This window comes from Lipotes vexillifer, unplaced genomic scaffold, assembly GCF_000442215.2.
Source record: "Lipotes vexillifer unplaced genomic scaffold, Lipotes_vexillifer_v1.1 scaffold231, whole genome shotgun sequence".
Lineage (NCBI taxonomy): Eukaryota > Metazoa > Chordata > Mammalia > Artiodactyla > Lipotidae > Lipotes > Lipotes vexillifer.
The window spans coordinates 1,783,959-1,798,330 of NW_006791822.1; the positions used below are offsets into that span (position 1 = coordinate 1,783,959).

The window sequence follows — 14,372 nt, forward strand, 5'->3', positions numbered from 1 at the left end:
CTTCTTTCACTTAGCACAGTGTTTTCAAGGATAATCTACATTGCAGCTTGTATCAGTACACCATTACTTTTTTGGCTGAATGATACTCCATTTTATGTATACAACACAGTTTATCTGTTCATCAGCTGATGAACATTTGGGTTGTTTCTACCTCGTGGCTGTTGTGAACAGTGCTGAGACAAACGTGTGTATACAAGTTTTAAGTACCTGTTTTCATTTCTTTTGGGTATATACCTAGGAGTGGAATTGCTGTGTCCATATAGTGATTCTATGTTTGACTTTTTTTTTTTTTTTTTGTGGTATGCGGGCCTCTCACTGTTGTGGCCTCTCCCGTGGCAGAGCACAGGCTCCAGACGCGCAGGCTCAGCGGCTATGGCTCACGGGCCTAGCCGCTCCGCAGAAAGTGGGATCTTCCCGGACCGGGGCACGAACCCGTGTCCCCTGCATTGACAGGTGGACTCTCAACCACTGCGCCACCAGGGAAGCCCTATGTTTGACTTTTTGAGGAGCTGCCATACTGCTTTTCATAGTAGCTGTACCATTTTATATTCCCACCAGGAATGCACAAGGATTCCAATTTCTCCTCATCCTTGTAAACACTTATTATTTTCTGTTTTTTAAAATTATAGTCATCTTAATGGATGTGAACTGGTATATCATTGTCGTTTTGATTTACATTTCCCAGAGGATTAGTGATGTTGAACATCTCTCCGTGTACTTGTTTGTCAGCCATTTGTGTATCAGCTTTGGAGAAATGTCTATTCAAGTCCTTTGCCCATTTTAAAATTGTGTTGCTTGTCTCTTGTTGAGTGTGAGATACTGGATACTAGACCCTTATCAGATATGATTGCAAATATTTTCTTTCATTCTATATGTTCTCTTTTTGCTTTCTTGATAATGTCCTTTGATGCACAAAACGTTGCAGTCTTGATGAAGTTTAATTTACCCATTTTCTCCTTCTCTTCATGCATTTGGTGTCATATCTAAGAATCTATTGCCAAATTCGAGGTCATAAAGATTTACCCTTACATTTTTTTCTAAGAGATTTATAGTTTTAGCTCTTACATTTAGGCCTTTGATCCTTTTTGAGTTGAACTTTTGTATATGGTGTGAGTTAGAGGTCCATTCTTTTGCATCTTTTAAGTCTTTTACCATTGAATATGATGGTAGATGTGTTTTTTATGAATGTCCTTTATTGTGTTGAGGAGGTTCTCTTCTAGTTCTCTGAATATTTTTATCAAGACAGGGTTTTGAATCTTGTCAAATGCTTTTCTGAATCACTTGAAATTATCTTTGTTTTTCCTTTTGTCCTGTTAATGTGGTGTGGTACATTGTTTGATTTCTTTTTATGTTGAACTACCATTACAGTCCTAGGATAAGTACCACTTGTTCATGGCTTATAATCCTCTTAACATGATCTTGGATTCAGCTTGTTAGAGGCTTTTTTTTTTTTTTTTTTTGCGGTACATGGGCCTCTCACTGCCGTGGCCTCTCCTGTTGCAGAGCAACAGGCTCCGGACGTGCAGACTCAGCAGCCATGGCTCACAGGCCCAGCCACTCCGTGGCATGTGGGATCCTCCCGGACCGGGACATGAACCCGTATCCCCTGCATTGGCAAGCGGACTCTCGATCACTGCGCCACCAGGGAACCCCCTGTTAGAGTTTTTTGTTTTGCTTTGTCTTTTTTTGTTTGTTTGTTCATTTGAAGATTTTTTCCTATATATTCATAGGGGTATTAGTCTGTAGTTTTCTTTCATTGTAATATCTTTGTCTGGCTTTGGTATCAAGGCCGTGCTGGCATCACAGAATTAGGAATTAGGAAGTGTTCCCTCCTTTTCTATTTTTGGGAAGAGTTTAAGAGGATTGGTGTTAATTCTTCTTTAAATGTTTGTTAGAATTCATCAATGAGTTCTGGACTTTTCTTTGTTGGGAGGTTTTTTGATTCAATTTCTGTACTTGTTATAGGTCTTCTGAATTTTTCTGTTTCTTCTTGAGTCTGTTTTGGTAATTTGTGTATTTCTAGGAATTTGTCCATGGCAACTAGGTTATCTAATTTGTTGGCATACAGTTCATAGTGTTCTCTTGTAATCGTTTTTATTTCTTTGGGTTTGGTAGTAATATCACAATGTGACTTTTTAAATGTAAACTCAGTCATGTGCTTCTCTATGATGGCTTCTCACAGCCTGTAAGGTAAAATCTGCCTTCCTACTTGACTGAAAAATTATTATGGTCTTTCTCAATTCTTACTATTTTATATCTTAATAATCCTATCTGTCAGTACTCTGCAGTTTCTTTGCACTAACACTTAGAGTTTCCTGAAGCAGTGATACCGTTTCATATCTGTCTCTTGTTCCAGGTACCTTGCATACACTGTTCCCTCTGCCTAGAAAGTCTTTTTCTGCTCCCGTTCCCACTGTCTACCATATATATATGACATTTGAGTGGCATTTGAGCAAAACTGTAAAGAAGAAACTGATACATATCCATTTCAGTTCTTTACAATTTTGCTCAAATGCCACCTCACTCATCAACACTACTCTAACACCTTAGACCCAGTCGTTCTATGCTATGCAGCTCCCCCAGCACGCCATACCTATTCAACTTTAAATATCTTTAGCTACTACACATATGGTAGATGACTTCCAAATCTTTCTTTCCCTGCCTAGATTTCTCTTTGAACTCTAGACAGATATTGTGAGGTGCCTATGAGACATCTCCCCTGTATTCCAGATTGAAATCATGATCTCCCAGCCTTCTCAAGCTCTCAACATGTTTCCTTTAAATACCCATCTCTCTGAGAACTCCACTGTCTCCAAATAGCCCAAGCCAAAGGTCTGAGCCTCATGCCAGACACCTCTCTTTCTCTGAGGCACTGCTTCTGTAGTTAGAAAGACACAGCGATCCATGGTTTGTATATAGTCTCTGATTTCACTACAGTCCAGAAATATGTAGGTGTTCTTTCCACTTATAGGAAGCAATTGAGGCTCCCTGGGGTTGAATAACTTGCCTATCATTCACTGCTTATAACTGGCCAAATCAGGATTCCAGGGATCAAACCCATGCAGCTTCCTTTCAGCCCCAGTAATTCCTGACCCTCTTTGCTTGTCTGTATTTCTCAAACCTATCACCTTCTCTAAGTTTCCATTGCCACCTTCACTTCTCTCTTTCTGTCACCCCTTACATCCAGTGCAGTAGCAAATCTGATTGGCTTTGTATGTAAGTTGAGAATGTGAACACTTCTTACACCTCCACAACTAACAACCTAGTCTCCTGGAACAACACAATCGCTTTTTAATTGATCTCCCTCCTTCCATCTTTGCTCTTTACAGTCTGTCCTCAACTGGCCACCCACAGTGATCTAAAACCCAAGTCAGATTTTACGTATGTGTGTATAGATTACATATGTATGACATTACTCTCATTGGCTCAAACCCTCAACGACCATCCATCTCATATAGAGTGAAAACCAGAGCTGTACCAGAGTCTAGAAGTGGCCAGTGACCTGCACCCCCCGCCCTTGTGCCCCAGCCTCTCTGGCTTCACCGCCCCCTCTGCCTCACTCCAGCCACATGGCTTCCTTGCTGTTCTTTCAGACGCACTGAGCACACTCCTGTGAATAGGTCTTTGTATTTGCCGTTTCCCCAGCCTGGAACGCCCTTCTCAGGTATCTTGATGATCTGTTCCTGTGCTTCTGTCAGTTCTCGGCTCAAATTTCTTTCTCTCTTACTTCCATTACTTTCTTAACCCTCATACCATAGTCACCTTCTCCTTCACTATACTTACATCCACCTGAAATATTACATATTTGTTTGTTTAATTATTTATCATTTATTATAAGCTCCATGACAACAGAGTTTTTCGTTATTGTTTATTGCTGTATTCCCAGCCCTAGAACAGTGCCCGGCGTATGAGAAGCAGTCAAAGAATATTTTAAAGGAATGAATAACTGAATCAATGACCACTGTCTTAGTTTATGTCCAAATCATTTCTGGCTTGGTGTGGAACATGGTTTTGGCCTCCCTGATTCCAGTTGTGTACTCTCTAGCTTGCTAACTAAATTATACTTGTTTCAGTCTCTTCTTCAAGTCCCACCGCTTGCAGAATATACATCCTTCCAGTTTCTTCTTATGATCATCAGGGTCTCTAGGATTTGGCTCCAGCCTTCTAACTTCCTTTTCAAGTTGTTCCCCTAACAGTGTCTCAGCTTCAGCCTTAGTGAACAGTTTCCGTTCCCCACCTGAGCCTTGCTCTTCACTCCTCTGTACCTTTGTACATCTCCTTCCTTCTCCCTGGAACGTCACTCCCCAACTTAGGACGTGTTAACCCCTGTGCATCCAGGAAGAGTCATCGCACCCTCCCGCGTGCCTCTCTTGGCATTATGTTCATGGCATTACAAGTATTCCTCCTAACGCTGTGGACTCCACTGAGGCAGGGCAGAGCGCTCTTTGTCATTGTTCTCCTTACTGCGTGGTAGACACATTGTATGTGATAAATATTTGTTAACTGAAGATGTCTGTATAAAATTCTAACATTATCTCCAAGGACTTTCTATTAAACATGCTGTTTCCCTTTATCTTAAGACAAAATCAGTTTACCTCTAGCCTAGAGAAGGAATAAAATATTTTCCCATTTTTGGGGAATGTGAATTAATACTAAGTTGGAGTAGGCTGAAGGGTTGTATAAGAATCACACGTGGAAAGAAAGAAAAGGAAGCATCGCTGTTGCACTATTGGAACTCCTTGCTCTTCCCTATTTTTAAAATGACTATAAAAGATCTTACATTTGGCTGCTTTATACAGAGCATCAGTTTGAAGTCTCTTAATGACTGCATTTAAGTTCATGAGAACACTGCTTTTAATGTCTAGGTAGTCAGTTTCACAACCGTGACATCAGCTACTTTCTCCTGACATTTAATCCTCTGCCCTGGCCCTCGTTCAGCAATCTGCTGGATTGTTCCAGTCCCGTGTCCTCTTGGAGCTTCTCAAACTCCTTAATTCTGAGCCGTCGTCAATGACTTGGGCATCTTGCCCAACTTCCTTTCCATTTCTCCAGCTTGCCGCTGCCGTAATTTTCCCATGGTGACTATGTAAATGGACTTGAACTTCGTATCCCTCACAACACACTGGTGAGCTGAACTGTCTGAGGACCTCCTTTATTTTTTCAAAGAGATTTTTATTTCTTAAAAATGGTGTCAGCCAGGCAAATGGAAGAAAGTATAGTGGGCTCACATATCTCTGTTTGAAGTGAGAGACTTTTTTAATAGTTGGCCCTTGGGGGGTGGTGTAGACTCTGAACCCAGACTGTCTGGGTTTAAATCCTGGAAACCACTTTCTCATTCTGTGACCTTGGGCAACCTGCTTGAGACAGAAGTGTGTGTGTCAATTTCCTTCTGTGAAATGGGGATAATATCTAAAAGGGTGGTTTGTGAAGATTGAACAAGCTAATGTTTAGAAATTGCCAAGGGTCATTCCCCGCACACGGTGAAAGCTGATGTCAGCCCTTAAACCTAGTCCCTGTGCCAGAAATAAATAACTGTAATAAAACAGTGAACAAGACGCCATGTCCCCTGCCCTCATAGAACTCACATTCTTGTGGAGTACAGACTTAAACAAATAAACCTGAATAGATGTCTCATTGCATTTTATGATAAAGATTGGGAACGGAAAAAATGGGGTGGGCTATGAAAGAGTGGTTAGGGAAGAATTCTCTGAGAAAGTGACTCTAAGTAACCTAGAAGATGAAGAGGACCCATGGGGGAGAGAGCATTCTAGGCTCAGGGAACAGAATAAAGCAAGGCCTGTAAGTGGGAAAGGGCATGCAGTGTTAGGGGAAGTAAAAAGGCAGGGGGAGCTGGAGCCCAGGGAGAGAGGAAGAGGGGGTTGCAAGGTGAAGTTGGAGAGCAAACTGGTAGCCTTTCAGCCACATTAAGGAATTTATTTTGAATCTGATTTCAACAGGAAGCCATTGAAGAGTGGTATCTATTGTTCTTTTGACGAGAGGTTTAGAGAAGGAGCCAGGGAAACAGAAAATAGGGAATCAATTTTAATTCTGTCTTACATATGATCACAAATTTTCATTTATACTTATAAAAACAATTTAGAGTTTCTTTTACTTGAAGATAATTTCTAAAGACACCTTCTTTGGTGTCTCCAGAATTATTCCACAGCCTTCGGGTTACTTATGTTGCTCAGAGGGATTGTATCTATCAATGACCTATCTACCTTTCCCTTTCTTTCTTTCTTTAGTTCAACAAATATTAATGGAATGACTGCTCTTGCCTTCCTGTTCCTTAGGACTAGTAAGGAGAGACATTAAAAAGCACACAAATAATTAATTACACTCGTGGTAAGTGTTATAAAGGAAAAGTAAAGGCTACTATGAGAGCATTTAACAGAAGACTTCTGTCAGAAAGATCATACAGGCCTTCCTGAGGAATGCATAGGAGGCAGCCGGAAAAAGAGAAGTGAGAAAGTACTGAGGCAGCAAGGCTGTGGTGTCTTCAACAGCCTACACTAAAGCTGATTAGTTGGGCTAGAGTTTAGGAAGTTTCCCTTAAAGTAAGTAAGGATCCAGTAAGGACCCATGGAACAATTTTATGTAGTAAAATGACATTTATACTTTTAAAAATCCCTCCACCTGCTGGGTGGAGCATGGACAGAAGGGGATAAGGATGGATGCAGAGAGATTCAGATAGTATCTATCACCTGGGTCCTTTTGACAGTGTAAAATTGTCCATACATTACAGGGAATTTGCATCTCCTATATAAAATGCATGGAGCAACCCCCATTCTTCAGGACAGTTACACACCTCCCCTAGTTCCAAACATTTCCTGAGGGGAGGGGAAACTGTACCACCCCTTTGAGAACCACTGACACTGGCTATTGCAATAATCTAGGCTTTGGTTTCCAGAGTGAGGAGCTGCATATCCCACTAGGCGACATCCATTGGGAAATGGGAAGGAAAGATTACAGTTTTGATCCCTGCTTATTGTGTATTTTAAAACTAAGAACAAAATTAAACTTTATTATCATTGAATAGCGGGCTTGACTTTGGTGCCCTCTGTTACTTTGGTGCCCTTGTTAACAGCTGGTTTCTTGTGATGTACAGTACTAAATGTGATCTGAGGGAAGAGTGGCAGCTCCACGGCGATGCAGGTTGTCACTTGTTTGTTTTCCGTGCTTGCAAGGATTGTGATTTATGTGTTCCCAGTTAAGTGGAGAAACGGATTCTGTTATCTGTTTTTAAATAAAATAATCTTGTACAAAAGAGTCCTTTACAGAAACTACAGATTGAAAATAATATTAATAATACAGACACAAGGCAACAAAAAGAAAACAACAGAGTTAATACTACTGGTCAGCAGCAAATTTAGATTAAACAAATGACATCATCATATCCGGAAAAAAGTAAACCAAAACACTGAAATTATCCAGAAGACATTTGAAATATGTTTTTGTCTACATTTTTGTTAAAAATGACTTTGACCCTAAATATCATATTTTAGATGTTGCCTGATGAAAATATGAAGTCATAATTAGTAATACAAAAACGTTTATTTCCTTTTTTCAGATTCTCTTAAAAGTTTGTCTCTAATAATATAACTTATAAATACCTTAGTACACTTGGTATATTTTATTTAAAAATACAGATAATAGGTGCACGCTGAAACGTTTTCTTATTGCTGGAGAAGCACTGGTCTAGGCAGGTAATGGTTTTCATTCGGGTTGTGGCAGCACAGGTGGAGACAGTTAAATGTCTTCTAGAAATGTGCACAGGGAAGAAGTGGTAATTGACTAAATGAGGTGGGGATGAGGGAGACATTGGATCAAGGCTGACTGCCAGATTTCCAGCAAGTGTCAGGTGGATGGCACATTTTTGTTTTGAGAATTAGATTTGGGAGACAGAGTCTTTTTTTTAATTGAAGTGTAGTTGATATACAATGTTATATAAGTTACAGGTGTACAATATAGTGATTCACAAGTTTTAAAGGTTATATTCCATTTGTAGTTATTATAAAATATTTGCAATATTTCCTGTGTTGTATAGTATATCTTTGTAGCTTAATTTTTTTTTTTTTTTTTTTTTTTTTCTTGCGTTATGCGGGCCTCTCACTGTTGTGGCCTCTCCCATTTGCGGAGCACACGGGCCCAGCCGCTTCACGGCATGTGGGATCTTCCCGGACCGGGGCACGAACCCGTGTCCCCTGCATCGGCAGGCAGACCCTCAACCACTGCACCACCAGGGAAGCCCTGTAGCTTAATTTATATGCTATAATTTGTACCTCTTAATCCCTTACCACTATATTGCCCCTCTCTCCTTCCCTCTCCCCACTGGTAACCACTAGTTTGTTCTCTGTGAGTCTGCTTCTCTTTTGTCATATTCACTAGTTTGTTGTATTTTTTCGATTCCAGTTCAACTTTAGACTTACTGAGTTTGCAGCACCAGTGAGCTATCCAGCAGGCATTTAGATCCTCCACTGTGCAGATCAGGAGAGAGGACTTGGATCAGAGATAAGATATTGGCGAGTATCTCCATATAAACAGTAACAAAGAGCATGAATATGATTAAGATCACCAGGGGAGAAAACACCTAACGAATGAAGAAGTGGGCTAAGGAACAGGCACTGAGATCCAGACTTCAAGGTTAGGGTGGAGGAGGAGCCTGTACAGGAAAATGACGGCGGGGGCGGGGGGCGGGGGATGGCCAGAAAAATAGAAGGAAAACAAGGAGAACAGGTCCTAATGGAAACTAAATGAAAGGCAGGAGGGAAGTGGCCAGGTATGTCAAATGATACTGAAACTTCATGTTAAATGAGGATTCAGGAGTCCCCATTCCATTTAACCATGTGGAGGTAGTTGGTGACCTATCAAAGCTGTTTAGGGAGTTACGGAACTTGACGTATCAGTGTGATGGCAGTGGGCTTGAGGCATGCACGGAAGATGAGGATGTAGAACCTTCACTCAGCCAGCGGTATTTTTTTGCATTCCAAAGTAACATTTGGAAGTTTGTTTCCTTTTTTGTCCTAGAAAAATTAGGAAATACAGAAGGGAATAAAGACAGAAATGAAATGATTCCAAATTTCCAACTGATGTCAACTAATATTAACATTAATCTCTTCATATTTTCCTCCAATACTTATTTATACAGATACAGTTACCATCTTTATTTCAGTATTATAAATTGTGCATTAATCTTATTCTGTTTTCTTCCCTTTACATTTTCCCTTGCCTTTTTTTACATATTTTTTGAAGTATGATCTTTTTTTAACAGCTGAGAGGTATCTCTTCATCTCATTATATCAAAATGAATATACTCATTAACTTTGGGCAAATAAGTTATTTGTAATACTCCACTTTTATAAATAATTCTGGGATGAACGTCTTGTATATACATCTTTGACTAGGAGCTATCATACTGGTAGTACTCCTGGCTCTTTTAAGGCTTGTGAAAATACTAATATTAATAATCTCTGTCCATCCAAGGTGCTTTTGAGGAAGGGCTACTCAGTACCGTTGCACTGTCATCAGCACCATTTTCTACACTTAGGCACATTCCAATCCCCCTTGTAAAATTATGTTTGGGTGCGTGTATTGTTTTAAGTACATTTCTTGAAAATAGCATGTGTTTGCATTTTCCATTTTACCCTAATTTCAGAGTCTTTAAGGGTACTCAGTATTTTATATCACTTATCCTAACTCATGTATTATATAGTCTGTCATTGTATTTTATGCTCTTTCATGTTCCTGGGTCTTTCCTTTTTATCCCGATTTTTACTGCATGACATGAACTTACCTGGCTGTGTTTTTCAGTGACTTTAAAGGTATATAGTCTGTTTTAAATTGTGATTGTAAAACTTATGTTTACAAAGGTATTTCACAAGAAAAACGTCCTTTCCTCAGATTGATTGGAAGCATTATGTTTGTCGTGGAAAATTATTCTGTTTGCTTTAAAATTATTTGTATATTGCAGGGAGCTGCTACTCTTTATAGTAGCTGTGTTCTCTCTCGGACCCCACATGTGGTAGCTGTTGTAGTCTCTCCTTTCCAACCTGCTGATGATTCTTTTTTGCCAGAGAAGATGAAAGAGAAAAACTAGGCACTAACATTTATTGTCTTCAGTACAACATCCATTTGTGTAGACTACCTCATTTAATCTTAGTATTAATTCTGTGAGATAATGATCATTGTGATCATTTTATAGGTGAGGGAACTGAAGTTAAAAGGCATAGTTTGTTCATTTAAACTTCCTTAGGAAGTGATAGAATCAGGTTGAAACTTGGTTAGTTAATGCAACAAATACTTATTTAGTGCTACTCTGTAGGCACTGTCTTATCCCTTAGGATATATGAGTGAATAAAATACATGAAGATTCTCTGCCTTCATGGATCTGAGGTCAGGGTGCCAGAGTAGTTGGGTTTTTAGTGAGGGCCTTCTTCCTGGTTATGGCCTTCCTTGGTGTGTGCATGCAGAGAGAGAGAGAGAGGGAGAATCTGTGGCTCTTCCCGTTTTTATAAGGGCATTAATCCCATCACTCCATCCTCATGAGCTCATCTAACCCTAATTATCTCACAGTGGCTGCACCTCAAACACCATCACATTAAGGATTAGGGCTTTAACTCATGAATTTTGAGGGGATACAAACATTCAGTCCATAGCAAAGGACACAAACATTCAGTCTGTAGCAAACTCTAAAACTTATTTTCTTTATGTCACACTATGCTACTAATGTGTAATTCAAAATACATTATTGGATTACTCCCTCTCTTCACCAAACTGGGGGCTTGCCCTTCTGTGTTTCTTGTTGCTGAGAATGTAAAATCCCCCTTCTCCCATAAAGAGCGAGTGAATTTTTTATTTGCTTTTGTATTTTCACATGCTTCCTCTCATTCAGAACTTCAGCTTTCTTTCCAGTATTTTTACAAGGCTTTACCTCTCCCATTATATTCACTATGTTTTTCAGGGAATTTTCACATTATTTAAGTATTTTATTTTATCGTGCATGTGCTTTTGAAGAATTTCATGTAAATGGAATTTTTGTGAATAACAGCAAACTTTGAATGAAAATTTGGTATTATAAAAAAATTCCATTTCACTTTTATTTTTGAAGAACTATGCCTCACATCTTCTGGGTTAACTTAATATTTTAAATTATTGGGCTGTTTAATGTCTGTTGAGTCAGGTGGCAATGTCGCAGAGCTTACATGAAGAAAATGTGAAGTATTTTTAATTGGAAATAAAGAACTGGAATAGTGGATAACGAACTTCTGCTTAGGATGCTTAAAGCAGTGTTAACCTTTTACTTCACACATGGGTCCAGATTGAAGGGATCACTGGTGAGACATGTCTTGTGCTATTTATGCCATATACTAGAAAGGTGCCCTCTAGATCAAGGCATTTTGTTCAAGAGGTTTAACATGAAATTGTTAATACACTGAATTATGGGGAGAAAGATACTGTTTCCAGGGAGTTGTGTCTTTAGAGATGTTTAAAAATATAGTAGCTGGGGGAAGGGAGAGTGGTTGGGATGCAGAGGACACACATTAAATGCAAACAACTCTTGGAACTATAATTAATTTTCTTTACCTTTTACCTTGGATGTTAAGTTCCATTTATTTCCAGAGCACTTTTGTTCTTAAGCCTGTCAGTATATACTTGATAATAGGAATTTGCATATTGTATTTTCTGTAAGTGATAACTTGGTGTATCTTCAGATTTTTCAATATAATGTGATTGGTATCTTTGGGTCTTTTCTAGGTTTGTGACTTGGCTTTTAGCCTGAAGAAAATGCTGATCCGACACAAGATGACTCATAATCCTAATCGTCCACTGGCAGAATGCCAGTTTTGCCATAAGAAGTTTACAAGGAATGACTACCTCAAAGTGCACATGGACAATATCCATGGAGAGGCTGACAGCTAATGGTAGCTGTAAAGGAATTAAGCCATTCAGAAGGGCTCCTAATACTAAACCCAGATTTCTCTCAGCTGATTAGCATAGCAGAAGTAGTGAAAAGTAATTCACTGGTCTCATAGTTCTTCTTTGCCTACCTTTAGAGTCTGTAGATACATACGCAAAAAAAAAAAAAAAAAAAAAAAAAAAAAAAAAAAAAAAAAAAAAAAAAAAAAAAAAAAAAAAAAAAAAAAAAATCCTACTTCTTTCAAGAAGTGGTACAAATGGAAAAACATAACTTTGTAGCCTTCCAGAATACTACTTGTGTTATGTCTTATAAAAATGGAAAAAGGAGCCATGGCTCTTCTTGGCCATCTCTCTATAGTGAAGTTTATTAACATACTCCGTATTAGGCATTTTTTATTTCATTGTTATCCTTGTGTGTGTGTGTGTCTGTGTGTGTGTGTGTGCGTGTGCATTTGTGATGCTGGTTATTGCAACTGGTTATTACTAGTTTAGCCAGAAAGAGATTAAGATTTCCAAGAAATTTCACTGCAGATAAAGGATAAGGGGCAAGAGTTTGCAAAGTCTCAAGCATGATAACAGGATAAAACTTTTTAAAACAGGCCAAAAAAAAAAAAAAAAAAAAAAGGCCAAAAGTTGATCTTATTTAATAAATAGCTCCTTATAACAGATGAGTTTTAAATAAAGAGGTATTTAAGAACTAAAACATTGATTGAAATGTTGTGCATTTTAGACAATTCTCAGGAAACATTATTTCCTCTCATCAGTCATATGCTGACATTCATGGTCTAGATAAGATCAATGTAAAACTGACCATAACACTTAAATATTTATCAGGCTGATCCTCCTGAGTTTATACTAGCGAGCTTTAGAAATTAACAATATATAAATATATATAACGAAAAATGGAAATAAAATAGGTTCTCATTATCTGTTGACTGACAGGGTAACAGGACAGTAGGTGTATTACAATATTAGTCATGATACACCTGGACCTTTACCCTCTCATTTCATAAAAGTGCACAGAACATATTAGTGCAGACATAACAGAGTCCTCAGAGCATTAACATTCTGTTTCACAAAAGACATTTTTCAGAATCTTGGCAGTAGATGATTCTGAAACACTTCTGAATTACTCTCAATCCTATATAATTAGGAATCCAGAATAAAAAACATAAACCTGGCAATTGTTATGATTGAAATTATCACTGATGCTTAAGGGGAATTGAAGCAAGAAGCATAATTTCTTCCTTTAGGTTATATTTCAATTAAATACTTGAGGGCAACATACAATGAACAGCTTGTTTTGGGAGAAGAGAAGATAAAATGTAATAGTGTTGTCAAAGCAGTGCAGAAGCATCCAAAAGCCAGAAAAAAATTAAAATGAAGCCCAATTCATGAACTTTCCTATTTGGAGACCGTTCAAAAGAGAGAGGAGGTATAATTTTAAGGAAGTTTTTTAGTTTTAATGATTTCTGGAGGAAGGTTACCTGAAGACGTTCTTTGAAGTCAGGAATTTTGTTTTAGAATTATATTTATGCTCAGTTGCAGTTTTAAAAAGAAACATAAAGATGTTTTAAAACATAGATGTTTTAAACTCTGTGAAAATACTAAATTTGAGACTCATCAGAGGCAATTTTAAAAAATATAAATGCGCAGATGATAATTTAGAAGATATCTAATAAGTATGGCTATATGTAGCATCTGTTCTGAAATTATAGACTGTATTTTATACAAATAGATTTTGGTCTTGTTTCTTCTCACTGTGTCATTTGTTTCAGTAGTATATTTTTAGATCTAAAGTGTTTCCAATTTAACATGACAGTGTGCTTAATATCATTTGAATATAAAAGGACAGCTGTAAAATTTAGTAGTGTGTATTATTTAAACATGTTCTGCTCATTCCTTTGGATGCCGCCTTCTCTGTATGGGATGCTTCATAGCCCGATTATGTGATGAATGTGAAACTTGAAAGGAAGCCAAATACCAATTTTGTATAATCTCAGTGACTCACAATTTACAGGGCTGCTGAGGAAATTACCCTCAAAACCATGTTATGTCCATGCTGCGGAGTGAGCTGATGACGATGAGGTGCTGGACCTGATCAGGCTGAAGGTCTGTAGTCAAGCGAAACTTTAGGAAATGGTATGGAGAGACCTACTGGTACATCATCCTTTCTTTTCAAAGCACTGAAACCAAAACAGGTCCTTAAAAGACTCTTTGCGTGCTGTCACCTTTTATCCAAAAGATGATTGATCATTTATAAGCATTTCAGATATATTAGCATTTGTATCCTGGAACTTTTAAATCACTTAGCAATAACAAAAAGATAAGAAGTGATTTGGTTTAATTGAGAAATTAAGAGCATGAATAAGACAATCATAGAGGGAAAGACTTAGAGGCAAGCTGGAGTGCAGGTACTCACTTGGAAGTATCTTTCTCTTCTTTTCTGCTATAGA

General features: G+C 38.3%; 1 protein-coding gene across 1 annotated transcript in view; it reads left to right on the forward strand.

Annotated features, from left to right (window-relative positions):
* The window catches only part of PRDM5 (PR/SET domain 5), a 201,615-nt gene extending 189,696 nt beyond the window's left edge, over nt 1-11,919 (forward strand). The window contains exon 16 of the mRNA XM_007464843.1: nt 11,755-11,919. Coding sequence (XP_007464905.1) covers nt 11,755-11,919 — 165 coding nt within the window. The remainder of the gene's footprint in view (nt 1-11,754) is intronic.
* Nucleotides 11,920-14,372: the final 2,453 nt, after the last annotated feature.